The 26,500-nt window shown below is 41.5% G+C and overlaps 1 protein-coding gene across 1 annotated transcript; it reads left to right on the plus strand.

Annotated features, from left to right (window-relative positions):
* The first annotated feature begins 428 nt into the window (after positions 1-428).
* Positions 429-26,019, plus strand: smtnl (smoothelin, like). The gene is made up of 10 exons (XM_046388881.1): positions 429-565; positions 1,222-2,126; positions 19,286-19,367; positions 20,193-20,447; positions 20,702-20,758; positions 20,850-20,910; positions 20,984-21,130; positions 21,243-21,366; positions 23,593-23,744; positions 25,245-26,019. The coding sequence occupies exons 2-10, from the start codon at positions 1,452-1,454 to the stop codon at positions 25,369-25,371; spliced, it is 1,680 nt and encodes a 559-aa protein (XP_046244837.1). The 5' UTR covers positions 429-565; positions 1,222-1,451; the 3' UTR covers positions 25,372-26,019.
* The last annotated feature ends 481 nt before the right edge of the window (positions 26,020-26,500 follow it).

Genomic DNA, 26,500 nt, shown 5'->3' on the forward strand with positions numbered 1-26,500 from the left:
ATATTCACCACTTCGGTTGACACTGTGAACTGGATCAGGTTATGACTGTGACGTGTACCGTGTGTTTAGTGTTGGACATCGTTTAGTGCATTTAGTTGTGACCTGCTGGGGGATTCTGAGAGTGTTTAGTTGTGTATCTCTTTCAAATTAAAAGTAGGAAACAGAGCAGATGAGAGAGTAAAAACAGAAGATGGCACTGAGCGGGAAAAGACGGGAGAGGAGGAGGTGTTGTAAGAAAGCATGAGAGAGGAGTCCTCCTGATAGTTTACACAGTGCAAGGATATGAAAGCAGCACGGCCCGCCTCCATCCCTCCCTCCCCTTACATTTACTACTTTTTCCATGTTGTTTCTTCACTCCACCACCAACGCCACCCTCCCCACCCTTATCCCTCCCTTTCTCCTCCCTCCTCCAGGCCAGAAGAGAGGAGTGATCAACCTGAGAGTTTAAACAAACCAGAGATCCGGCAGAGCAGAGCAGAGCTGACACACACACACACACACACACACATACAGCTGTTGAGCGCTGAGGAAACTCCACTGAACTGTAGCGGAGAGCGAAGCTGAGGTAGGTTTGTCGCAGCTGTGAGTGAAGATGACCTCACTGCTGTGTTTCATTGCTCTCATGAAATGTAGCTGTTCACAGAGACGTATGCTATCCTTATGCCTTTCTGACTACTTAAAAACAAGATTGTCTTGTTCACTTCAATGTACAAAAGCCAGTCAAAGCAATCCTACGAATCAAGTTGGTGATGTTTTAGAATTTGCTGCAGATTCTGAATAATTCCATCCAAGCCTTGATTTCATTGTTCCTGTTTGAATATTTTCAACATAGAATCAAGACAGTTCCTGAAATAGTCACTAAATATAATGTACAGAATTTGTGCAATTTTTTGTGACTCTCAGCACATACTTGGTGCCTGCTCCACAAGACTGTCACATCAGAATCCAGGGTCTGAATCCTGTCTGTGGTTGGATTTTCAATTTGTGAAACAGTCCTGATATTTAATCTCAAGGCTTCAATTTGGTTAAGATAAGTGAATGATCATGATAATAGTTTGTGAAAAAGTTATGGTTTTTAAACTATAGATTAAATTTCATCGCTATTTCACAAACTGTTGTGATACTGTGTTGATATTTTCTATTCTCGCAGCATTTTTGCACAATACAACACATTTCACAGCAACAAGCTAAAGGTTAAGTGTTGTTCTGTTGCACTTTCAGACAGAAGACAGAGTGAGGAGTGAAGTATCTGTGCCTGAGTGGCAAACAATTCAGGACGTCCCAGGAAGAAGCTGAAGGAGTGGGACAAAACAGACCAGACCTTTGCCCCCTGCAAACGTCCACCTCCCACCACTCGTCTGTCAGTCCTTCCTCCAGCCAAACCCTCAGCACACCGAGCTTACTGCACAGAGGAACTCACTCTCAGACGTTATTCAGAGGCTGTCAGGTCGATGGAAGCCCCAACCCTGGCTAAGATGGGAGACTTGTGCCACCCCCGGTCTTCCTCTCCAGAGGGGGAGACGGTGTGTGCAGCTCTAGCCCGTTATGAGAACACTCTCAGGGATGCCATCAGGGAGATCCATGTGGACGTCAGCGCTTTTAAACTGGGCATGGAACGTCGTCTGGAGGAGACAGCCAACCTGAGTGGGCCCCTTGGACGAGCTGTGGCTCAGCTCCAGCAGGAGAACCGGCAGCTCAGGAGTCAGCTGGAGGCCCTCACCCGACAGGTGGAGCTCCTGAGTGGGATGACATACGATAGGAGCACCTTGCTTAACAACAACCACAATCACAGTCATAATCATAAGAATCACCTTAGCGACATCCAGGAGAACCATCAGGAGCTGAAAGAGGTGGTTTACGGGAAGGGTGAGGCTCACACGCAGAGCCAGGCTCACATCCACATCCAGTCCTGCAGCCCGGGAAGTCAAACTCAGACCTACAGCGGGCCCAGCACTCAATCCTGTCCTGCATCCCCACCTGCCACCTTCTCCAACTCTCCTGGCTCCAGCAGTCCTCCTGTGGGTCCCAGAGTTTCCTCCATGGTCACGGGGCCAGTGTCTGGCAGCAGCCCCTCAACTGCCCGCTTCTCCAGCCGAGCCACATTCGCCGTGTCCAGCAAGACTAATGTAAGTACTGCATGTCTGTAGAGAAGGGATTCGCTGTCAGATGAACTCGATGGCCCCTTCATTGACACCATCCTTCGCTCTCCAAATGTAATAGTTGACAAATATTCTTTAACACTATTGACTATATAAAAGTGGATTTTGTTAGATTTTTTCACATTAGGCTAGCTAGCTAATTGTTTATTCACTACTTTTAGCTGCTTACAGCCTCTGTCACATGCGGTTGTGATCATCATTGATGGTCAGAGCTGGAACTAATAAATAATTGTGATTACTGGAGTCATCTGACCTGGGAATGAACACAATTGTACATTTACCATTCAAGTCAAAAGCCTGTGGCTGTTAGTGGGTTAGTTGTCCAGTGTAAAAGGGGTATATTTCAAAGATTTATTCATACTCTTACTAAGTGCTTCTCTTTTTGACTGCTCACCACTTTTCACTCCTTCTTAATCGCAGCACATAATGTTCAGGTGTTTTCCATTTATGTTCTGTCGCAAGCAGTACGTGTGGCTGTGCTAAAGAGGCAGAATGTGAGTTTAAATGTAGCCGTGTTGCGTAGTGGCTGGGATGATGTGTCATACGAAGCACTGGCTGCGTCACTGCTGTTGCACAATAAACCCTCCACCAGGATGCTTAAGGATTTATGGAGTACAGTAACATGAGTGAAGCAGGCTCCTGGGAGGTGAGGTTTGTGTGGTCATGTGGTTTTCAGACTTGAGTCAAAGTGAAATCAGCATTGTGAAATGTAGGTTAGTCATTATCTTTGTTGTCCTATGCTAACCGTGTGGGTCCAGTTTTGGGTAATTTTATGTTTGAGCTTCACCTGAACAATGACATGGTTCTGGTTCGGAAAAGATTTGACCACGGATCTTATGAAACTCCTTCTGAATAAATTCAGAAACTGACCAGCCAAGCTAAAAACAAGCCTGTTTTCTCAGTTCATGGAAATCTGACTTTTTTTGTTGAGATCAAGGTCGTATCAAAAATGCTTTGTGTTTTGTCTGGATTACATCATAGTTAATCACTGCATGGATAGTGACCAGATGGCCCATGTCAGTATTATAGGGCTCAGTGGTTTCTGAGTTATTATCAGGAATCAGGTTTTACTGTCGCCTTTGGAAGTGTGTCCTGTGGAGTTGGACGAACTCATCTTGGAGTTCCTCACAGTAATTGTCTCAGTTTGTTCTCTGATCATTTTGTTGAATTTATTTCCTCCTTTGGCTGGTCTTGCTACTGTGGTTGCTGCATCACTTAGCCAGTTGATGATGAGTATGCAGTTTTCCTGGCCCCTCATGATCATGGATTTATGGGGTTTTCAGAGCAGAAAAGAAATTATGTCCTCTCCGTCTAAATATTTAGAAATATGAGACAGTGTGCTAGAGCCGTTGACTGTCAAGAGGTTTTTTCTCTTTTAAATTTGAGCGTGTTTCTGTGTTGTAAACTCAACCCCTTCTGGAATTTGTAATCTTGAAACTGCATGAATGAAGGCAAATTCAATCAATCCCTGCATTATTTGTGAGATGTGCATGCTTTCAGTGTTTCCCAGAAACTTCTTGAAGCACTCTTGTAGCTCTTGTAGACTGAATTTTCTGCTCTCCGTCTGTATGCTTGGTATGTTAAAAACAGGAGCATTTAAGACAAAATTGCCTAAATGCTTCCATCTCAAGGCTGGAATATATTTCTCTGCCTGTACAAAAGTGAAGTTGTTTGCAGACATTCTTTCATACTTTTCATAAAAGTTTGGGGTATAACAGACAGTGCAACCTGTGCAGTGCAGCATGTTAGCAGCACCTGCAGTCCTTCATCAGTATCCACACTGAATATGTTCAGCTCACAATCGGCGTAGTTATGCCAGGAAAGTCGGACTAAAATTGACTTATCTTCGCAGGCAGTCGTCAGCGTCAGTGTATGCTGGCCCCTTCAAAATAAACTGGTCAGCGCGATTGAGCGGACAAACTATGCAATGTTGACCTTATTGATAAAGTAAAATTTTTTGTAACTTTTTCAGAGTTTAGATACTTTGAAAGTTGGGCCATGTCAAACTGCTGTGCTTTAGCAGTGCTTTACTGTTACCACAGTGAATATTAGGAGGAAGTGTACCCAGGATTTTAGTGCTCCATCCTGCTCTGGGAAGTATGACATTTCCATTACTGAGATCCTGTTTTTTATTTGGAGTACAGTTGCTCCTTGGTGAAGTTTGGAAATTCATATTGCGTTTAAACTTTCAGCTCACACGCACTTAACGACGTCCTTGCACACATCCTTTACGCATACCGAGTGTGTGTTGGACTGGTGGACTGCGACTAGCAGCAGGTTGTGGTCACAACATGATATGACACAGTTTTGATTTTCTAAAATGATACAGACTGCAACATCAGCTCCACATATTATGTTCATGTTCACTACAAGCATCTATTTCAATATCAAGTTTCATGGAAGGTACAGTGTATGCACACACAGACTGTTAAAAACACATGCAGCCACATGCACACATTATGCAAATAGCTGTTCCTCCTGTATCTGTAATTACCAAACTATGTGGTGGATACGACAGGGGAATGTTATCTTCCGTGAAATCATGTGGTCAGAGCTAAACAACACAAGGGCACCTTTGTTTGAGTACGTCTCTGCTGTGGGAGATCCCCCGCTGTCAGCCAAACACACCACTGCAGAAACAGATCAAACAGGAGATGCATAAAATACTCTGAAGTAATGAATCAGTGCAGAAAGGTTCACTATGTTTATGCTGCTTCTCTGCTCATGTCAGGGTAATCAACATGAGATTTTTTTTTTTTTTTTTTTTGGTCCACACACACTGCTGTTTGAATCATAATTGCAGCTCGCACTACCTGCCACATCCTCACCTGTGTGTCAGGGAGAGAGACACAAGTTCAGTTGGCTGTTCAAACAGGCTTGATTGATATGATACAGCAGGAGTTTTATATACACACACACACACACATACACACACATTCTTAACGGCTCGAATCCAAGCTGAAAGCTTTCTGTGCCAGAGAGATGTGTAGAGGCGTGTTGGTCTTCCAGCCTGCTCTCCAGCTGTTACTGTGCACCTTTACCACCTCAGGACACACACACATACACGCACACACAGACCTCCAAAAGGCACCTGCAGCACGTCAGCATGATCTCATTCATATTGAAAACACACCTGCAGCACGTATCTGTGTGAATTATGAATACTTGCTTTCTTTTTCTGATCTGTGAGTCTCTTTTTTCGCTGTGTTCTCTCTGCTCGTACAGGGAATCAAATGAGTTAAAATATGCATGAAAATACTGTAGCTGTAGCCAGACAAACATCTTGTCAAAATAATGAGTGATGTTTTGCAGTATTTGACAAATTCCGGCTGTGTTTCACTTTTCTGATTCAGTGCTTCGGAACTCACATAAAAATACTTGAATGGAAAGCCAGCTGTGCGTGTAGACGTGCGTGTAGACGTGTGTGTGTTTCCGGCTTTTGAGGTTTCTAAAGAAGCAGCTGTGTGGCTCTTTTCTATCCTCTAATGGTTCAGGGAAACAAGAATTAGTCAAGATTAGGATTAGAACAAAGACCTAGGCCTCCTCAGTAATGTCTCCTCTTCCTCCTGTTTTCCCCCCTCACTCCCCTACACACACACACACACACACACACACACACATGTCAGCAGATAACACCGCTGTTGCCAATTACAGTGCCAAAGCAACCATCTCAATGGACCATTGTGTGGGTTCTTGTGCTTCATTGGGAATACACTGAGTGTGGAAGGATTACAGAAATGATCCCTCCCCACACTCACTCCTCCCTGCCTTATTCTTTCACTCGCTCCTCTTCTCTTCTCCTTCTCTCACCTGCATTCTTATCTCACCTTGTCAGATTTTTTCTGCTGTATGCCACAAGATAAGACAATGGGCTGGAAAATTCCTCCGTGTCTGTCACATAGTGTAACAAAACTGTTTTCACACATGATCTGCTACAACGTACAGAAAATTGGGGAAAATCTGGTTTATGTCTGGGCCAGATAAACGGGACATTTGCGTACACACATACAGTTGCCGTGTGTGAATACAGTGACATGAAAAAAAATGAATTCAAGGTCCATTTATTAACTCTCAGGGCTTTAAACCTTGTTTCACAGTCTCCCTCAGCAGATAGAAGTCACTCACTTGTCTTGTAGATATTTTATCACTTTGGTCAGATAACAGGCAGTTTTATATGGAGGGAGACTGTAACAATCATGTGGTTGAAAATTTCAGTAAAGAAATAGTTAGAAGACCTTTATTTAAAGACACACTCCACCAAATTTAAATTTAAAGCTCAGTTTATCAATCATGAGACGCCCTGAAACTCTCTGCTCTTTGGCTGTGGAGGAGCTTTGTCGACAGCTTGCATTACAGATGAGGGGGTGGAGTGTAAAAGATGTGGGCATTTGGTCTGATAAAAGATTCTATTCGATGCACTGTTATTGGAGCTTGACCTTGAGGGACTAAGAGTCCCAATATCTCAGCCTCTGCCGCCTCAGTTTTGATTATGCCTTTTTAAATCTGTCTCTTGTGAGTTTCTCAATCTGATAAAAGTGAAATACTAAATTGCTGGATCTCCTTTAAGATTTGTGTGTGTGTGAACAATACCAGAGGTTGACCAGATGAAATAAAATTTTCATGTATAATTGAAATAACCACTTTTTTTTTCTGACAGCAATCGTAAAATTCACACACTTTTATTTTCCTTCTTACCCACAAATACTTTCCCAAACCACACCTGCACCGCTCCAGAGTCCTTCCACCACTACTGCAGCGCATTAGACACAGTACATTCATCTAGCAACATGTGTGCCTGTAGGTGTGTGTTTGTGTGTGTGTGTTCATTAGCAGATGAACAGATCAGATTAACACAGCCAGGTCAGAGGGTTATCTCCTCTCTATCAGAGACTGGGTGCGCTTGATTTATGTCTCAGTACAGCATCGTGTATTACATAAGATTTCATGGGATTGAGAAGTTGAGTTTGGAGCAGTGTTCAGATGTGTTTCTTGTCTGGACACAAAGAACAGGCTGTAAAGACGCCATATGAGTCTCTACTCAAAGGAGTTACATGCAGTAATTTAACATCAGTAAGTCATTACCATGCACACTGTTGGGTTTTCCTACTGTCAACAGTGTGGTGCAGACTGAGTTTTGGTTGGTGGTGGTTGACAGTGGAAGGAATGAAAGGCAAAATCATTTTCAATAGATTGCTGAAGGAGGCAACAGGATTTATGGGAAATGTGTTTTGAATTTTGAGAGACATCTGTGCTCACAGCACCACTGCTGAGAGAAGAGCTACGCATAGTCTCCACCCTTGTCTCATTTTAAAGCAATTATAGCAAAAATAATTTGACAGTAATAGTATAGTGATGTCTATTTGTCTGGGAGTTAAACATTTAAACTATTTCATGGTCTGAATTTATCCTACAGAGGTACCAGCAAGTCATGTGAATATATAGCTGTGTGAGTGTGCATGTGTGTGTGTGTGTGTGTGTGCGCACACTCCCGCTGACACTGATGCTCTCCCGCCCATCCCACCCATTAGTTCCATCTCTCACTAACATTACACAACTCAGCCTTGATGCTATCAGTTTCTTATCTGCACACACACACTTACACAAGCAGCAGACCACTGCAATGTTTTAGTTTAGTCAGAGTCTGAGAGTAGTTTGATTGATGGATTGTACTAAAATCTACTGATCACAGTCCAAACTAAATTACACTGTGATTACCGGCTGCTCGTGCACACGTTTACATGCACAGACCCTCCTTTAGCTTTAAGTTATGGAAAAGGTGAAACCCCAATTGTGTGCTTGCTGCAGAGTACGCACACGGATACTTGTACATGTGGATGCTCATTTTCTTTTGGTATTTGTTTTGGTCCATATGCCATGCTGTTCTCTTGTCTGAGAAAAGATAAGATAAGATATTAATCCCGAAGGAAATTCTTGTGCCAGAGGTTGCTCACTGTAATGTGCTCTTACAGTACACTGTTTAAAGAGAAGAAGTAAAGAAGAAGTAAAGCAGGGTTTTTGGTGCAGTCAGTATGTTGTACTAACACAAGCTGCATTCATGCCTGAAGACATAGATGCCTACAATTTAGACTTGGATTTATGGTTCAGGGTAAGATTTCAGTGTGATACAAAGTGATGATGGGAAAGTCACTGTTTTTGTTTTATTACTTGTTTTAACCAATTTGAGACTATTCCCAGACTATGCCGTCCATGTATTTATGTTTCTTTTCACTGACCGTAACAAGGAGCAGGGGTTACAGAAAGCAGAAGTTTGCCAGGGGTGCTGGTTGTGTTACAGAAAAGGAGAAGAAAAACACTGATCCTTTTTCCACCTTCATTAATGTTAGGGTCAGGGTTATCAACGGGTTATCAAGGGTCTCCATTATAAACAATCTCCAATATCAGTACTAGCAGCCAATCACAATCTCATGTGTCCTTAGCCGCCATAGCTCCCACATCTGAGCCTATACCCACAGAAGCTGTCAGTATGGCATCACCCCAAGCATGAAGCAGAAATCTAAGTTTAGAGCACAAAATTAGACCAGTAGCAAGCAATATGCAACTAGCTGCAGAACTGCGTGACTATGATTGGACGACTGGACTACTCAGCTGACAGCCACGCAGCTGATGAAAGAGCCAGCGGTGGTGAATCACTGATGAAGCCAACACATTGTCAGACTGTCAGATACCAACACACTGTCACACACCCCATGCATCTCATCCAGATGCAGGAGGTACCCATCTGTGTTAAAGCCTTTCTACCACATGGTTAACGTGAAATAGCATTTTGGTTGAGCGCACACACACATGTCAAGGTTCAGGGGATCATCGGTGACGTGTTTGCATATGTTTTCATAATTTACATTTTATGTTTATGTGTTTTATGTGTTTGTTAGATCAGGTTCACTTTTACGGATAATTGACTGTGAGAGTGTTTGATCCTGTTTGTGAGCTCAGCTGGACTGTGATTACACACTGCAGTGTGGTGTTCTCCATGACATCTGACATTTACACACTGTCTGTGGAGTCTCCCCAGGCCGAGCCAGCTCTGTCTGTCTGATGCTGTGATATACAACTTCTGATCTCTGTGCGTACACAGATTTTACCAGCACTCATCCACTTATCCATCCCCTCTCTCGCCTGCGGCCCCTTCCTCACCTCTTCACCCCTCCCCCCAGTCTCCCTCCTCAGAGCTCCGCAGCATTTTAAGGCTGGATTCCTGGCACCAACCACCCCTTGTGGCTATTAATACAGCCATGAGCGAAACAGAAAATTGAGTCTGAAACGCACACTCACTCAGGCATATACAATGTGCCAAAATATGAAGAGGATTTTGAATCAAAACTTGAATATAAAAAACTGTCATAGATTTCTTTATCATTTCACTGAATGTCATTTCAAAATCATCCCTGTGCTGATGGTTTTTCTGTCTCTCTGATTAATTAATGAGTGGTTTGGCAAGGCAAGCCACATGTTAAGACCATTTTGAGGGCTGGTTTGGCCGTACTTATTCTGATAAAGACATGCAAGTTAAAATAAATTTAGACTGATTCAGAAGAGGGAAATAAAATTGGACACAGGGTACAGCTTAACAGAAAGTGTATGAGAGTGTGTGAGTGTGTGTGTGAGTGTGTGCGTGTGAGTGTGTGCCTGTGTGTGTGTGAGCGTACTCATGCTGGGGGTTTAACAGAGGTATGTGGCCACTCCCTGGCTACCCCTGGCTCCCTTAATGACTTCCAGACAATAGGCCGTGTTCCCGTCATCATCACTGTGGAAACAGGTTAATAACTGACTGACCGGTGGGACAGCTCGCCCTCGCTGCCCTCTGAAACCAGTAAGCTTAACTGGAAGTCAGCTTTAGAAGCAGAATTCAAGGTTGCCTCTTTGGCTCTGTCAACACAATCCACTGAGAGAATTCTTTACAATTCCATTTAGATCCAGTGTGTTGGACTAATGCCCAGAAGGCAATCAAAGGAAAATTGGTTTTAGAGGATGGTTTAAACCATGAAGGGTCATGGGTGAGGGAGCAGGGGTTCCTGGAGTTTTCAGGTTTTGTCAGACATTAAGTCTCCCACCACCGGAGGCTGACCCACATATAACTGCTGCTTTGGGCTGAGGAGAAGTAGGAACATGACCCAGAGTTAATCTATCTACCTGTCAATCACTGAAAGGATGACATTCAAAATGTAAACTCTCTTGAGGTAAGATGATGAGTGATGAAGGTGAACAGGCAGCCCATAGCACAGAGGTTGTATTTGTTTTCATAACAAGATGAAGCTATTCAGGGCCCTGCAGGGAAATGGGGGCACTGCAGTAGCTACAGCAACAGCAACAGTATGTAGCATATGGTTAATATCCAAATAAAACACAGCAGGTCAATGCTAGAGCATGGTACGAGGAAGTGTTTGCATGAAGATATGAGGAAAAATGAACAAACAGTGGCCTTATCAGTCTGTGCAAAATAAAGGAACTACAAAGAAGAAAACTATAAATATATGATATGACTGCATACATGCAGAATGACATATGTGGGAAAGAATGTGTGTAAGCCTGCAGACCTTTCACCTTGTTAAAAACATTCAACCAAAAGATCATTTCTAGAATTTAATTAGTAAAATGTTTTAGATTCTATAAAAAGGCTTTGCTCCTCTCCTTTCCTCTGGAAGAGCGAATCTAAACTCTCTGCGTTGTACCAGCAGAGATTAATTTCCAATTAATTTCTGATTTTGCTAATTTAAGTCTAACAAAACTGAATTTTAATCTTAAAACTTGGTGCAACATAATTTAAAGTTAAACCATCTTCAGGATTGAAAATCAATAAAGTTGGTGAAACAAGATCTTCAGGTTTTGTTGCCTCCGGATGTTTTACGTGTGTGTTTCTATGCTTCAGGCCAGGGTTGCCTCAGGGCCGAGTTTAAACATGACACAGGCCATGATGTGAGCAGACATGGAGGTGGTTCTAATCATGATGTCTGCCTGCTCTGAAGTGATTCTTGATCAGGAGTCATCAGATGGGGGATTTCAGAGGAAGACTGGTACTTCCTCTCTGGTCAAAGTTGACATAAATTTACAATTGAAAAGCAAAGGTGGGGTGAATATTTGTCCAATCACCTATTTTACATTATATATTTTTAATTATTTGACATCACTTTGTAGAAATCTGTTTTCACATTAAAGAGTTTCTTTTGTAACTTTGTCAAAAAAGCCAAATAACATTGACTATAATTCCATTTATAAAAGCAATAAAAAGCTTTTTACAGCCACTGTCAACCAAATTACTTCATATCCATCGTATTTCGGATGCAACCGGGACGAAGACACATTAAAATTTGATAAAAGACCAATACTGTCACCACATAACAGTCACTACTGGAGTAGAGGGCTCTCTCACCTGTTTATTTACACACATGCACACACACACACACACACACACACACCACTCCAGTATTGTCAGTGAAGGGAGGTGTATTCTCTGACCTCTCTTCTATCTGAGACTCCCCCACCTTGTCCTGCCATCCTCTGTCTCATTGCCAGGAAAAGAGAGGAGAAGAGGATGGAGGAAGGGAGGTGTACAGGGAAGACAGGGGAGTCACTCTCACTCTATTGTTGCCATATGTTGGAGCCAGATTTTAAAAAGGAGGGAGCACAAGAGTAAAAAATGAGCTTTTCCACAAATCTAGAAGAACCGATTTCTCATAAATAGGTGGCCTGGAAGAGACTGAAACCCTGCTGTTCCTCCTCCATGATTCTCACAACACTTTAACAGTGACTTGACCAAAAGCAAAGGCTGTTGTGAGAGTGGAAGCAGCTGAGCTAGTTTCATGTGCATGAACAAATACTGCATACAAATACTGCTTTGCTTGCCAGACACTGATACACAGTAACATGTTCTACCTGCTGACTTGTCAATTATGTTTTGGGGTCAGTTAAACCTTGATAAAAGTTTTTATTTATTTGTTTTCTACAGTGTTTAGCATATCCTGAGCAGATGTAGTGTGTCATTTAAAAATGCCAGAAAGGTCTCTATGTCTCCCCATAAACAGAGACTGTAGTGCCTTTTTTAAAAAATTATAGCAACAGATTGTGGGACACCTCAACAGAATCACCAAAGAAAAAAAAATGCACTCTTGATTTTAAGTTTCAGTTTGCAAAGTAGCACATGTGAAATCATTGTCACTGGCCAAGACTGTAACTTGCATTCAGTGCTACTGTGTTTCTGAAGAAAACTTTTCCCTGTGCAGTGACTCTCACCTGCAATTAGGTTTTTATATCCCCTCACTTCAAAGGCTGTGCATATTTTCCACTCTCAACCCAAAGTAGTATTCCCTGCGATTTTTAGCAGAGAAATTGCAGGCTGCGTGAATGTATTTGAAGAACAGGTGGTTTGGCTGTGTCTTTCTTCCTTGGAGAGGATTCCTCTATAGCCTCCTGGGAGGAAATTACAGAGCAGGACTCCTCTGTCACTAACTGTTTCCTCTGATAACTGAGGAGAACTCTGATATCTTTACAGTTGCTGTAACCCAGCTGTACACCAGCATGTTTTTTTTGTTTGTTTCACATGCACTCAGACCTACTTTTGCTAGTTTGATAGAAAATGCAAAATCATTGGCTATCACTGTCATTTAGCATATTTGACAGTGATGGATGGCAGTTTCCAAGCTTTGTAATAATTCATAAGTACAGTGGTGTACTGTTAGCCTGTCCAGTTCACCTCACTCATTCAGCCACGTTACTGCTATCAGCACAAAGGCTTCACTGTGGAGTCGTGTGTCTCAGTTTTTGTGTTTGTGAATTTGTATTGCAAATTAAAATGAAGGTTAAAGTTAGGAACCCTTAATGGTGAGTGCATCTTTGTGTGGCACACACACAAACACACACTCTGTCACGCACACACTGGCATTCACTACCCGCCTGCTTACATTGCTGTAGTGTTCCATTCTTCCAACACCCAAAGGCCCCCATGGGGCTCAAATGTCACCCTAACAGAAAGAGAAAGACAGATGTACACACAGTTAGAGGGACGGAGGACAGCTTATCAGACTGAGGAAAGAGAAACACAGGTTTGAGGAAAAGTAAAGAAAAAAGTCACTCCTGTCAGACCTTCATGAAACATTTTCAGGTTGCTCACATTCATATTGTGAATTGGCCTGCTAAAATCCGGACTGAGGGTAAATATTCCTAACATGCAATAAGTGAAGAAAAAAGCAATGATTTTTGTAGTAGTAGGAGGAAATAATATGCTGCATTAAAACTACTTTGACAAATACAATTTGCTCAAATGTTACTTATGACAGAGTAAATACAGCTTGCTGCTACCCGCTTCTGTTACATTAGTCAAATCTAGAGTAGGCAGATTAATTTTCCCTTTGAACTGAGCTGGGCTGGCTAAATGTTAAGCTAAAGCTAGCAGACAATTAGCTTACTAAGACTGGAAACAGGTTAACAGGTACGAACACCTCTAACTTCTGCTGAATGGCTCAACCTTCACATTGAGAGGCAGACATGCAGGGATGTCAATCTTCTCATTTAACTGTAAGCAGGAAAGCCTGGCCAAGAGTGATTTTTCATTTCAAATGTAATGTGCTGGAGTGCAGAGCAACACAGCAATGTGTCACTGTGTCATACCTTCTGAGCGCTCAGCATGTTTCCGAGCACACTGCAGAGTACCCTCATCAAATACTTCCCCTCCCGCGGCTGAGCTGTCCCGTCCACACTTCACCTCACCCACTGCTACAAAGTCTTTATTAAAGAGTTGGTGATGAAGATGCCTCTGACAGCTTAACAATGTCTTCTGCCTTAACACAGGACGCAGTGTCCATCCAGCACCCTCATACCTTCTCCTGTTTGAACAGACAGGTTTCCCAGGGCACATTGTCCAAAAGTAGCAGCCAATATTGTAGCATTTGCAAACACATTTATTATATTTTGTTGGCACTAACACTAGAAGAGAAACAGTAATTGTCATAAGTTTCAGTTTGGAAATATACATGCTGTCTTTAAGGATCGGGAAGGACAAACAGTTTTTAAATTGACTGCGTAGCATTAAACATAAATGCTGCCATCAAACATGCAGCAGATATTTTAAGACATCTTCTTGATACATTATGGAGTGTGAGATGATGCAGAAGTGCTTGTAAGTCCAGTTTACTCCATGTGGAATAAGTAATAGCTGTTTACGACATGTTTGGTTTGACTTTTCCTGTTGGTGAACCATATTTATAGGCAGTGATGATATTGCCATTATTTTATGTGAGCAATGAAGCACAGTCTGTTGGGACTCAGTGGGGATTGGATATTTGTCCAGTGTTGACCTCAGTGTGATGCCCAGTAAAGATGGCAAAAAATCCTTCTTTCCCTCCCACCTGGCTTTTCCACATTCTCTCCTCTGTTTCACTCATGTCATCCAAACATTTTACAGTTCTCCAGGCATGATGCAATGACGCACTTTCAGGGAGTAAGGTATTTGTTGTTCCCTGAAGAAAGAAAATGGAACTTTTGTCTTGCATTGCTCCGTTGTGAGACTGTTTTAACAGAGATTTTGCATGTGCCCCACATTTATGGGTTGCTGCTCATCTATGCAGTGCAACAAGAGGATGACAGCTGCTGAAAGCAGCCCACACTAAACAACTGCTCAGTCCACTTTAAGCTTTAACTCTTCCTGCTGCTTTAACTTTGTCTGATTCACTTTTTGGGGACAGGGACAATTTAGGATGAAGATTAATGTAAATACACCTCCTGCGTGTCCATCAAGGATTCCTTACACAGCTCAGCTTGATTTATGTTAGTGTCATCTTCTCATGATGCTACTTTTATCCACTTATCAGTCAGCAGCACACACTCTAATACACACATGTCAATAAAGAGAAACGTGACTTGTGAGTGTGAGAGGATTCAGAGGCAAGTAAGTTTACGTCCAGTTTACGTACTGACTGACAGGGGTTTATGAATTGCCAGCAGCTGATAGATTAAAGTGATGATCTTTTTAAATTTGCTTCCTAATTTACAAGGATACAGGGTTTCATCTAGACTTGAACTCTTGGCACAGATGTAGTCTTTGTACAGTCATGGGACCAAAATACTACTGATCACATGTTTAGTTTTCTTATCCAGTAAGCAATTCATTAGCAGTTAAAGCCATGCGAGTCGCTCTGTGATGCTGTACAAAGACACATAGCTTTATACTAATGTCCTGATAATCACAATAATAAGTTTAAAGTTATAACAAATTGTCCCGTGGGGATCTTTGATAGATTACAATGAAGTCAAGATACCTCACTCTGGACCAATATGGTGAACTGACCAGGCGACATGGCTTTTCTTAGAACCGCGCTGCTAGCATGCTAAAAGTTCAGCTCCAGAGATCTAAGACTATTAGATCTCTGGAAAGTATTCGTCATGCTTGCATCAAGTAGCATTGGAGCAAACAGCGCATTTCTTCACTAAAGAAACTTGAGGTAAATATGATCTTTGCAATTCTAATCTTGCTTTATCTCCAAATGAACTCAAAACTCCATCATATTTGTCTCACCTCACTGCCATCAACTAATTTTCTAGTTGTATAAGACTGCATAGCATTGTCCTTATTAAGAAAAATGTAGTTATTTTATTATTATTATTTTTAACAGCATTCATAAAGACATGACCAGATAAGACCACCTTTCCCAAACTGATGCAGGGTGAAGTTACTATGGACATGAGTCATCGTAGTTGAGTATATACATTGCTGGTGCAGATATGTACTGTATATGTGTGCCTACTCAGTGTATAAATATTTGCTGCATAGCAGCTGCTAGCAGCTGTATTGACCCCTAGTAGAACACCACACTCAGTAACACCCAGGCTCTGATATAACACCAAAGTTTGCTGATGTTCTTTATCAGTTGGATCTGTTGTTATTAAGCAAGGGAAAAGATAAACTGTGTTTTTTGTTCTCCATTGACTCTCATGATGAAATAGCTTCAAAACCACACATTTAGTACAGAAACGGGCAGGAAGAAAGTGGTTACAATGATAAAGAAGGAATAAAGAAATGCGATATTTGAGCTTTGGTGAAGACCAGGAAGGGGCTCAGGGTTCTACCAAAGTTCAACATCACTTTAAGGGTGAGAGAAACAGATTTCAGTGTGGGGTTGTTACACTGTCTTGCTGACATTTCTATTTTAATCAAAGCCGATGATCCTCAAAACAGCAAATCAACACATCAAGTGCAGAGTAAATCCAACAGTATCAGCTTTTGTTTGTGTGCATGCTAATGTGTCAAAATGTTTGTGTATGCATGCGTCAGTACTGTGCCATGTTATGTATAAGTACCAAAGTGTTCTGCCAGGAAAAAAGACCTTGAGATATCAGGAGCCTCAGCAGCTCTGCTATCATGTTTCCCCCTCTGACCCGCTCTGGACGTCTGATGATCTGAATACTTAAGCCGGGAAAGCTCCCCTCCCTGAAGCCAGACATTCTGCAATTTGTCTCCCTCCTCCCCCTGCTGGATAGCCAGCTGTTTCTACCTCACTCCTTCTCGGCCTTCTGCCTCATTTCCCATCATACAATATACAACTGCTCCCCTGTGCCTTCCTCGCCTTTTTAACACAATATTTTCTCCTCACTTCTTCTCCTCTTATTCCCCTCCAGGTTTGTCACCCCCAGATCTTTAAGAAATTAAGATAACACACACACATACACACAGGCATAAATGCACACACACTCAGACACAAGCACAAGCACAAGCATTCCTATATGGTGAGCTCAGCCAAAAACACACACATTTACACATTTCCCCCTCACGTGAGCACAGCATGCTAGCTAGAAAAGCATATTGTGCTTTATAAGTGTGTGAGACAGGAGGGGATACAGTGGTGTTTTATGTTTCTGCTTGAAAGCCGTTTTATTTTTTCGTCATGCAGATAGTCTCCCACCATAAACATTGGAGGTAAATGGGGGTGTATTAAGGGTGCTCATGGCATTGAAAAATAACATCTTACATCTTGAAAGTGTTTCTGTGATGATGGATGATCACAGAAGACATTTTGCACAGAGGTAGACCTGATGCAAACTGTTCACACTGATTTTTGTGGATTATCAAAACATGTCACCACTATAAATAAAAAATGCATTTACCTCTGTGGTTGTGGGTGGGAGGCAGAAATCCCAGAGATAGATATCTAAAGTTAAAACTAAACTGTGCTCAAGGGAAATGATAAACTGTTTTGTTTTTCTTCTTCTTTGTGGGTGAATCAACCATTTTTAAGATGAAAAATATACTGTGAATAATTTCAAATCACTTTAGTAATAATTTGCATTTTGGTACTCCAGGCAATTAGATGATTTTCTTTTTTACAATCTCCAACATTTGTTGCCCTTAATACATGACCATTGAAAGCTGTTCCAATCAGCATTATTATACTGCCTGTGGATCAAAAGACTGTGTATAATGTGAACTTGTATTGATGAACTCACAGAGAATTATTATCAAAGTCACAGACTCTTATCACAGTTCACTTCAGCTCTCCAAATCATTTAGAGTCTTTTAGCTAATTGTTTTCATTTTAGAGTTCACATTAACATTTACATTCAACATCTTAAAAGAGCCACATGTTTCCCACAGAATGAATAATCTTAAAAAGGCTCAGGAATTTTTGCTTGCTTTCAAGTGATTTCAGATACATTTGAATGGTTTTCTGTATGGTCACATCCTGTAGCCATTCATTTAGCGGCATCTGATGGTAGATACAAAATGACCACATGCTGCAGTTCTCCTTCCAAACATGCTGACATTATCTAAATACAGAATTGATGCATCAGAGTGGTGAAATAATGTTCTAGGTCAAACACAGAGCAGAAATCAACCTTGTCTTTTTAATTCCACTGCGACAGCCAAATCTGAAATACAACCAGCTGTCCAGTTACTTGTTTGCCACAGAGCTGAGGATCTCCAACATGGCTGCCTGAGGGAACATTACATCTCTTGAAAGCCTGTTTCAGGGTCTGTTAGACCAGCACAGAAACAATGTGACACGTGGTTCGGTACTGACCTTGAGAAAATGTGCACGGCTATCAGGACTGTACTATTGACCCGAGAAGTGTTGCTCTGTGCCAAAAGGGCCGACTGTCAACACACCAAGTTCCATCTATCTGTCTGACAGCACCACATGGAAAGTGACAGCTTGACCCACAGCCTATGTGGGTCAGTAGCACCACGCGGTTAAGAGATAAAAGTATCTGCTCAGGACGGAGATTAGCAGTTTCCATGTAGCAAATTGTGCTTTGAGAGAGGAAAAAGAGCCTCTGCTACAGGTCTGTGCTGATGTGAGGGACAGGAAATAGACAGATTCACACAGACATTGAAATGTGCACTCAAGATACTGCCGATGTTTGACATTAAAACTTGATCTCAATCATTTTTAGCAGTCGGGCTGCCAGATCAGCGGCTTTGGCAGCTATCCCATCACTGAGCCTGTCAGTGACAGTGGTGCCTGATTTAAAACAAAGACTTCTCAAGTCTTATCACAGGAGGGGAGGCAAACACACAGAACAGAACACCCCCGGTGCCTCTCGCGCCCACAACAATCAGCTCATTTATCCACTTCACTGAAGTCCACACGCCGACCGACTTTGAAGTGTGTAGCGTCATGTCATACCTTGCCAGTTTGTTTTGTTTTATCTGATGTCGTGTCAAAAAAGCCCACATGTTGGAGAAAAGTCCAAAATCTGAAGAGTGAAATGATCCAAGAATGACTCAATGAGCTACGGACATCTGGATTTCTTTTTTTCGTTCAAACCAGAGGAACATGATGCCCTGACTGTCTCTGATCCAAACATAACATATTGGTTTATGAATGACTCCAAACAGAACTCACACAAGTTCACCGGGGCAATAAGAACAGTTATGGAAAAATACTGTAATAATTGTACTGTAATAATGTAATAATCAATGCAACTAATCAACACCAGGTGCTTACGTTTCTTGCTTTCATAACTAATCTTTTGGCTTTTAATAAACAGCATGTCGAAGGAAAAATCTCCACCAACAGCCCTCCTATTGGTCTCCAGTGAAGGTCAAATTTTCATGCTCCTTTAAAAAGCAATGAAGGATGCTGTTGCTGTTATTAAGTATGTGATTCTATGTGTTTCAGAGTATTGAGAGAGAGGAGCCAATTGAGGTGGACCACTCCCCAACACATGCTGGCCTGGAAAATGGACATGCTGTTAGCTCAGGTAAACATGTCTCCACTGTTCTACAATCTGTGTCAAAGCTGTCTGAAGTCATAGCACCCTATGAGCTCCTCTGATTTTACACATGCACATCAGTTTACTAGTCATGGAGAGTGCTGACCTGTGGCTCTGGAGGACCATTACAACGTATTAAAAAATGACCCAGATGATGATGATAGGTAAGGTCATCCTGGGCTCTGAGACTACAAATCTTTAATGGATTTTAATGAATCTTTTATTTGTAATACAGGCTGTATTCCAAATTTCAGCAGTGGATTTTGAAACACTTGGATGCTATCAGGCTAGGAGAGCCTTATAAAAAGATGCTACTCAGTTGCATTACGGGAATGTAGGATTCATTGTTTGTGAAATGAGACTCATAATAGGAACTACAAGGCAGAATATCTTCCAACAACCATTCTTTTTGTGATCTATCTAATATGAGGCAAATCCTTAGTGGAGTTGAGTTAGTCACTTTAAACTATATGGAAAGCATGTTAACAAGTAGTCACTTATTGACACATCCAGCAGATAGGGAACAACATTTGAATGAATTTTGAAATGGTCACTGGAAGTCCATATTTCACTTTTTTGCTCAATTTTGGCCTCCACCTCAAAAACAACTGTTCTCGGTTGTTTTTATGGCCCAGAAACCCAAATCAATGAGTTTGGTGATGTCATTCTTTGTGAGTTTGTTACTATGAGTAACTCCTTTTTCATGATAGCTGTTTCATCCAATGTTAGTTCAAAAATATCGCTGATTTAAAAATAAGGATTAGTGTGGCTTTGAGAATTTTCCAAAAAATTTCAATCTTTCTATCTCACCAGAACATTCAAGTTTGATACAAGGAAAGATCTCACCACCCAGTGACTTTCCGCATGAGCACACAGCCCCTGTCGCCATGCGGATGCCGCACCTCCCCATCACCGCTACAACCAAGATGGCAGAAATTAAAGGCCCCGACTCTCCTAGCAGCCCTGCTGGTTCTCCGTCCTCTCCAGTTTCTGAGGCCTCACCTGCTGGCCAATCAGCTGGTAGCACCAAACAGGCCCAACCTATAGAGGAGCCTCCATTTCCACAAGGTGGCTGGGGGTCTTGTCATGTTTTTTTTTTCCCTTTAATCAAAATTGTTTAACGGTTATAATGGCACATTAATTGTGTATGGGGAATAAATCACATGGTCATTTTCCAGATTATTTTGCAAGATTTTTCATTTGGTCTGTTTCATTTTAGTTTGTCTAGTTCATTAATACTTGAGCTCAAATACAAAGTCCATGTATTTTATGTGTGAAAAAATAATCAAATGTCCATCTTTTGTGTACCCCCCCGCTGTTAGTATCTTCCACTTGGACCCCTACATCTATCAGAGGTCTGGGATCTCCTCGCCTTCAAGGTGAGCTATGCTTTTGGAAACACATCATATCCGGTTTGAGACGACAATATCTTGGATATGGCTTATGATTTACAGTGTTTGTCTTTTGCAGAGAAAGCAAATTCAGCCCCTGCTAAGTCTGTGACCTACTCAGGGATACTGCAACATGACAGGTGAGTGAAAGGTGATGTTGGTGGTGTTTTGGTTTTTTTCATTGTCTGATCCTTCTGTGCTCCCGTCCTGCAGAGACACTGATGTAAGCAGTGAAAGATCCTTCGGACAAGTGGGAGAGAGGAGACGAGAGTTGGTGAGATCACAGACTCTGCCACGTAACATCGGCGCTCAGGCTCGTCGATCTATCTTTGAAAGACTGGACTCTGAAGCTAGTAACAGGTAAACCCAATGAAATGCTGCATTCAGGTGACATACAAATCACGGTAGATGTATGTTTCTTAAACACTGAAACTTTCTCACATGTCCTTGGCCCCCTTCTGCTTTTCAACAGCTTCCCCAAACCAGTGGACTCTAAACCCAAACTGAAGCGGTCTCAGAGCTTTGGGGTGTCCAGCGCCAGCAGCATCAAACAGATCCTGCTTGAGTGGTGCCGCTCCAAGACCATAGGCTATCAGGTGAGACATGCAGCAACAGTTTCAGTCTGGCACTGTCATCCTGTCATTTATTGCATCATATAAAATTTAAGGTTATATATTCACAATTAGATACAACATCTTTTCTAACATTTGGTGCATATTTTATTCATTTTCCAAAGCAGACTGTAGTTAATTAGGTTTCTGAAAATATTTTTTGACCTTCACACAGTCAGACAGTCATTGACCTCACTTGATCTCAGTATAGTATGAAAATCAACTGGCAAAGACTGCTTCAGAGAGGTAATCCAGCATGCCTAGTTATGTTATTGACTTTACTGTTATGCAGCAGTGTATTGGAAACTGGTGCTGTGGGGAAGACTGAGCATCCGCTCTTTAAAATCAGGGATGCAACAATGTTAATGCAAGAAATCTAATGAAGTCGCATGGTCCTTTTTGAGATGCTTTCCAGCTGGTGGTTGTTTGGGTCTGAGTGTCTGCATGTGAATGTAATGTTGCTCCTTGGCTTTAAGTCTCAGAAAGCAGACCTTTCTGCACATGAAGCCCATTTTAGATATCCATCCAGGCATTTGACTGAAATTTCATGGCAGAATAATGTAACGTTGACAGAGAACGTCTGAGCTTTAAAGATAAGCATATGATTATAATCTTGAACTGCCTATGTTGACTGAAACTTGTCAAGTTGGTTTTCATAGTAAACAGAAATGATTCAGTCATTTGTGGGTATTGATTTATTGATACTGGCAATAGACACTTATTTTTTGTTTGTTTTAATGTGCAACTAGTAAGTAAATGTTGATTCCACAATGTAAGGGCTGTAGAATAATGGCACCATGAGTGTTTCAGCTGGTTCTCTTTAAACCTTGCATTCATTCAATTGCAATTCTGTCCACCACAATGCAAGAAATCTCCCAGAAAAATGAAAACTGCCTGGACATCCAGGCAGGCTGGCACCATTTTTGTCTACTTTCATGTCTCCATTATAGACTAAATGACTGAATAAACTCATGTCACGTTTTGTCATGTATTATTGGTAGTTGCTCACATCTGTGATGTTGATATTGATGTGCAAAAGTACCAGTTGCCTGGAAACCTCAAACTGATGCCTGGTTGTTTTTTGCCAAGAAATAGCTGTGCCATGTAATTCTCCCTACAACCACAAATTGCTGTTTTTATATGTCTCTGTATGGACAAGTTAAAGAAAAGGGATACATGTACATTAGTGAGCTTCAATAAGCACATTCTTCTAAGTTTTCTTTATTTTTCTAAGTTTCTTCATGGTATCATCCCCATCTTGATGGTAACTCTCGAAAGAAAAAGTGAATTAACTTGTTTCCTATAATGCTGTGCTATTCCTTGAAACGGGACAATTGTAAGTAAATGTGCCAGAGTTAGGCAGGAAGGCAGGAAAAACATCCAGAAAATTTATAAATGGCCAGCAGAAATTAAATACTTGCACATTTTCTCGTAAATTGGCTCAATATGCAACATCTGTAGCGTTTAGATAAAAGATACATGTGAGTTTAAAATGATCCAAACTCCTGTCTGTCTTTCATATAGCTTTAACCTGTCAGCACACAGTGCAGTGCTAATGAGTTAACTGTCTGCCTCTCAGCTGTCGAGGTGAATGGAGCGAATGTCCTTGTGAGTGTGTGTTTTGGGGGTTCACGATGCAGGGCTGTGGTAGTTTGAGTCATGGTTGAGCACATTGCCACATTGGTGCCCTCTGGTACCCTTTTCTTCACAGCAGCCTGTGCCAGCCTTTCCATGTGGTTTTGATTATAGTCGACCCAGACGAGGCCAAGATTTTTTATTAAAAGGGAGCAAACACACACACACACACGCGAGAGAGAGAGAGAGAGAGAGAGAGAGAGATCTTCATCTGATGACTTGACATGTTGCATTTCATTCAGAGCAAGCTTCAGCCTAATAAATGACATGATTTCAAAACCATGTAAGAGAGCAGAAGCAGGAGTAGGAGAGGAGAAGAAAGAGGAAGACGGAGAAGGCGAAAATCTGTTCTATCCATCATAATTATGGGCTAGACAGTAAATGGGAAGATGGCTTTATGAAGCTGCCAGTCAGTTTTACAAGTCATGTTCTTTTACCTCCTTCAGTCTTACAGTTTTCACTGCTTTCTTCTGTGCATACAAAGGCTTGGAGCGACAAAAGCACTCACTCACTGAAACATACCTGTGCTTGCCACGTCAGCACCCAGTCTTCTTCTTCTTATCTCTTTATCTTTAGAACATCGACATTCAGAACTTCTCGTCCAGTTGGAGCGATGGGATGGCGTTCTGCGCTCTGGTGCACTCCTTCTTCCCCACTGAGTTTGACTACAACGCTCTGTCGCCTGCCAACCGCAAGCACAACTTTGAACTGGCCTTTGGAACTGCAGAGTGAGTGATATCAGTATAACAGTGTCACGTTTTTTTGCCTCCCTGATATAGATAGATAGATAGATAGATAGATAGATAGATAGATAGATAGATACTTTATTGATCCCGAGGGAAATTCATGAATGATATGATGAATAAGATGCAGTGAATTTAATTACATATCCATTATAGCAAGAGTTTCAAGGCTTAGCGTGAACACCTAATGTTAGCCACAGATGCAGATGAATAAACCGTATTTTAGCTAACTGCTTCCCCCTGGAAAACTAAGTTAGCCACAAAGGGACTCCATGTCAAAACTAACATACAGACATGAGGTCTCCTTTTGTCTAAGCAAGCAAATAGGCATAGTTCCCAAACTGCTAATCTTTTCTTTTGAAGACAGAATGCAAAATGCTTGTGTCTTAACCTACTGGTAGAGTACCCCAGAGTGGGCATAGAGAGAGTGGCCTTAGTGTATCTTTCTTTACTCTATGACCGCTTATGGTCTCATTATGCAGTAGCAGAAAGACCCATTTGTTAGTAGAGAGTCAGCTGTCGTTTCTGAGTTTTGTTTAATTGGCCTGAAGAAAAATTTATTGGCCTTAACTGCATCAACAATGCAAGTCTTAAATGTGTTGTGGCTGAATTTCTCTTGATTTGTTTTCTTTGTTGCTGTTGTTTTACAACCCTTGGCATGCCTGAATGCAACACTCACATTTTATATGGTGATATTTTTGCCTGTCATGTCTCTCTATCCTGTCTCTGTTGGTGAAAGGTGTGCATTCCTTGTGCCTGACTCCATGGCTTTTTGTTTCCCCTGAGCAGTACTGCACATTCAGGCTGCATACTATAGATCAGACATTATACAGGCGTATAGCATGGACATTCACATACTGCATATCACGGCTTAAAGACTCCCACTCATAAGAATGTGTTATTCTTTGACTGATAACACTGCAGCAACATTAAGCTGATTTGAGTAAAAAAAAACAATATTCTCTTGGTCACAGAATCAGTCCTTCACACGTAGTGGCAGCTTTAGATCTGACCTCTTAAAGAGATCACACAGCAGAGACTTACAGCACAGTAAATGCATATGAATCGATGTGTTGTTCTTTCACGTCTCAAAACATGTTTGTTAGAATGTGAAGGAACAGTCAGTGTTTTCGTCATATCTAAGACGCAGTACTAGATGCAGATAATGGCTTTAGAAGGGTTAAGTTAAGGATTTCGGGCTGATATTGACTGTTTTGTAATCTTTCGTTGTGTTTCACTTCTCACATCACATAGATCTTAAACACTATGCATACACTATACACATGCATTCTGCATGCCATTTAAAAGACAAAAAAAAAAAAAAATCTTCACCTGATTCAGCTAATAAATTTATGCATGCTGTTTCATTGTCCCTAAATTGTGACTTTTTCAAAATAAGAAATGCTGTTTTGGCTGAGCTGCAGTTGAAACATACTCTAGCAGCATAGATCCTTCCCCTCTGACTTTTTCTGTCTGTGTCTCCAGAGTGAAGGCAGGCTGCGACCGGCTGATCGAAGTGGAGGACATGATGATCATGGGTCGTAAACCAGACCCCATGTGTGTCTTCACCTACGTCCAGTCCCTTTACAACCACCTGCGCAAATTTGAGTGAAGCTCAAATGCAGCTGATCAAATTCGTGGGACGGTTCCCCTTGTAGATTCATTCTCTTTCAACTTCATTCTCTGTGTGAGATCCAGAGCTGGCATGGGAGCGCTTTGCAAAGAACACACTGCCCCCTGGTGGTGGATTTATGAACACTCAGCAGGACAAGTGCTCAAGCTTCAGTTCACTGGTACACAGAGGACAGCTGACTCTTCAGGAGAATACTGTGTATGTTTGTGTGTGTCCTGCAATGTTACTGCAATGAAGAAGATGAATTTACACACAAATGTCAGGGTTGACTCGTCAGCAGTAGTTTTTTTTTTCTGTGTGTTGTTCAAGGACAAAGAGGGCAAATATTGCTGTGTTGTATAAATCATCACACCTGTTTGAAAGTGAGTGCCCATATTAACCTTTAAATACACTGCACCAATAGAGAGGATGTATGCTTCACAAATGTCACTGAATAACTCAACTGTGTGTGAGGAAGCAGAGCACACTGTTGGGATGAATATCTATGGGAACTGAAATGACATGTTTGTCATATGCAGCTGACTGCTGACTGATTTCTACATCCACATATGCTGTGATATTGTGTTACTGAGATACTGTTGAGATATGGAAAACAAATTCAATAAACTGTACTGTTTGACACTTAAATGTGGACATAGCATTTTTCCTGTCCGACTTTTATGAAACAAAACAATTTCCTTCACTTTTTTATCTTTGTAAACATCTCAGTTCTGATGATCCACACCCACAAGTTGGAATCAGGAGAAGTCGAGGTTATTAAGAGCTGTTAGAAGTTATTATTATTATTTGTTTTGTTATTAATAAAGAGTAATTTATTAACTGTCCCAAAGGGGAATTAGGACACACTGAGGTAGAAAATAATAATAAAATAAAAACATAAAATCTCTCCTCTGACCTGAGCACTTATGAACTACAGGCTTTAAAACAAGAGACAGAGACAGAACATCATACAGGACACATTTACAAATGAGATAAACTGCTCCTTTTATTATATTGTGAATTAAAATATAACATGGCTGATTATTCAGGTGTAGCCTGCAAGCATGCATCTAATATGGTCTCAGTAGCCTGTTAAAGTTTTTATCCAAGCTAATGAGAACTGGTGTCA

This window comes from Scatophagus argus, chromosome 5 (assembly GCF_020382885.2).
Source record: "Scatophagus argus isolate fScaArg1 chromosome 5, fScaArg1.pri, whole genome shotgun sequence".
Taxonomy (NCBI): domain Eukaryota; kingdom Metazoa; phylum Chordata; class Actinopteri; family Scatophagidae; genus Scatophagus; species Scatophagus argus.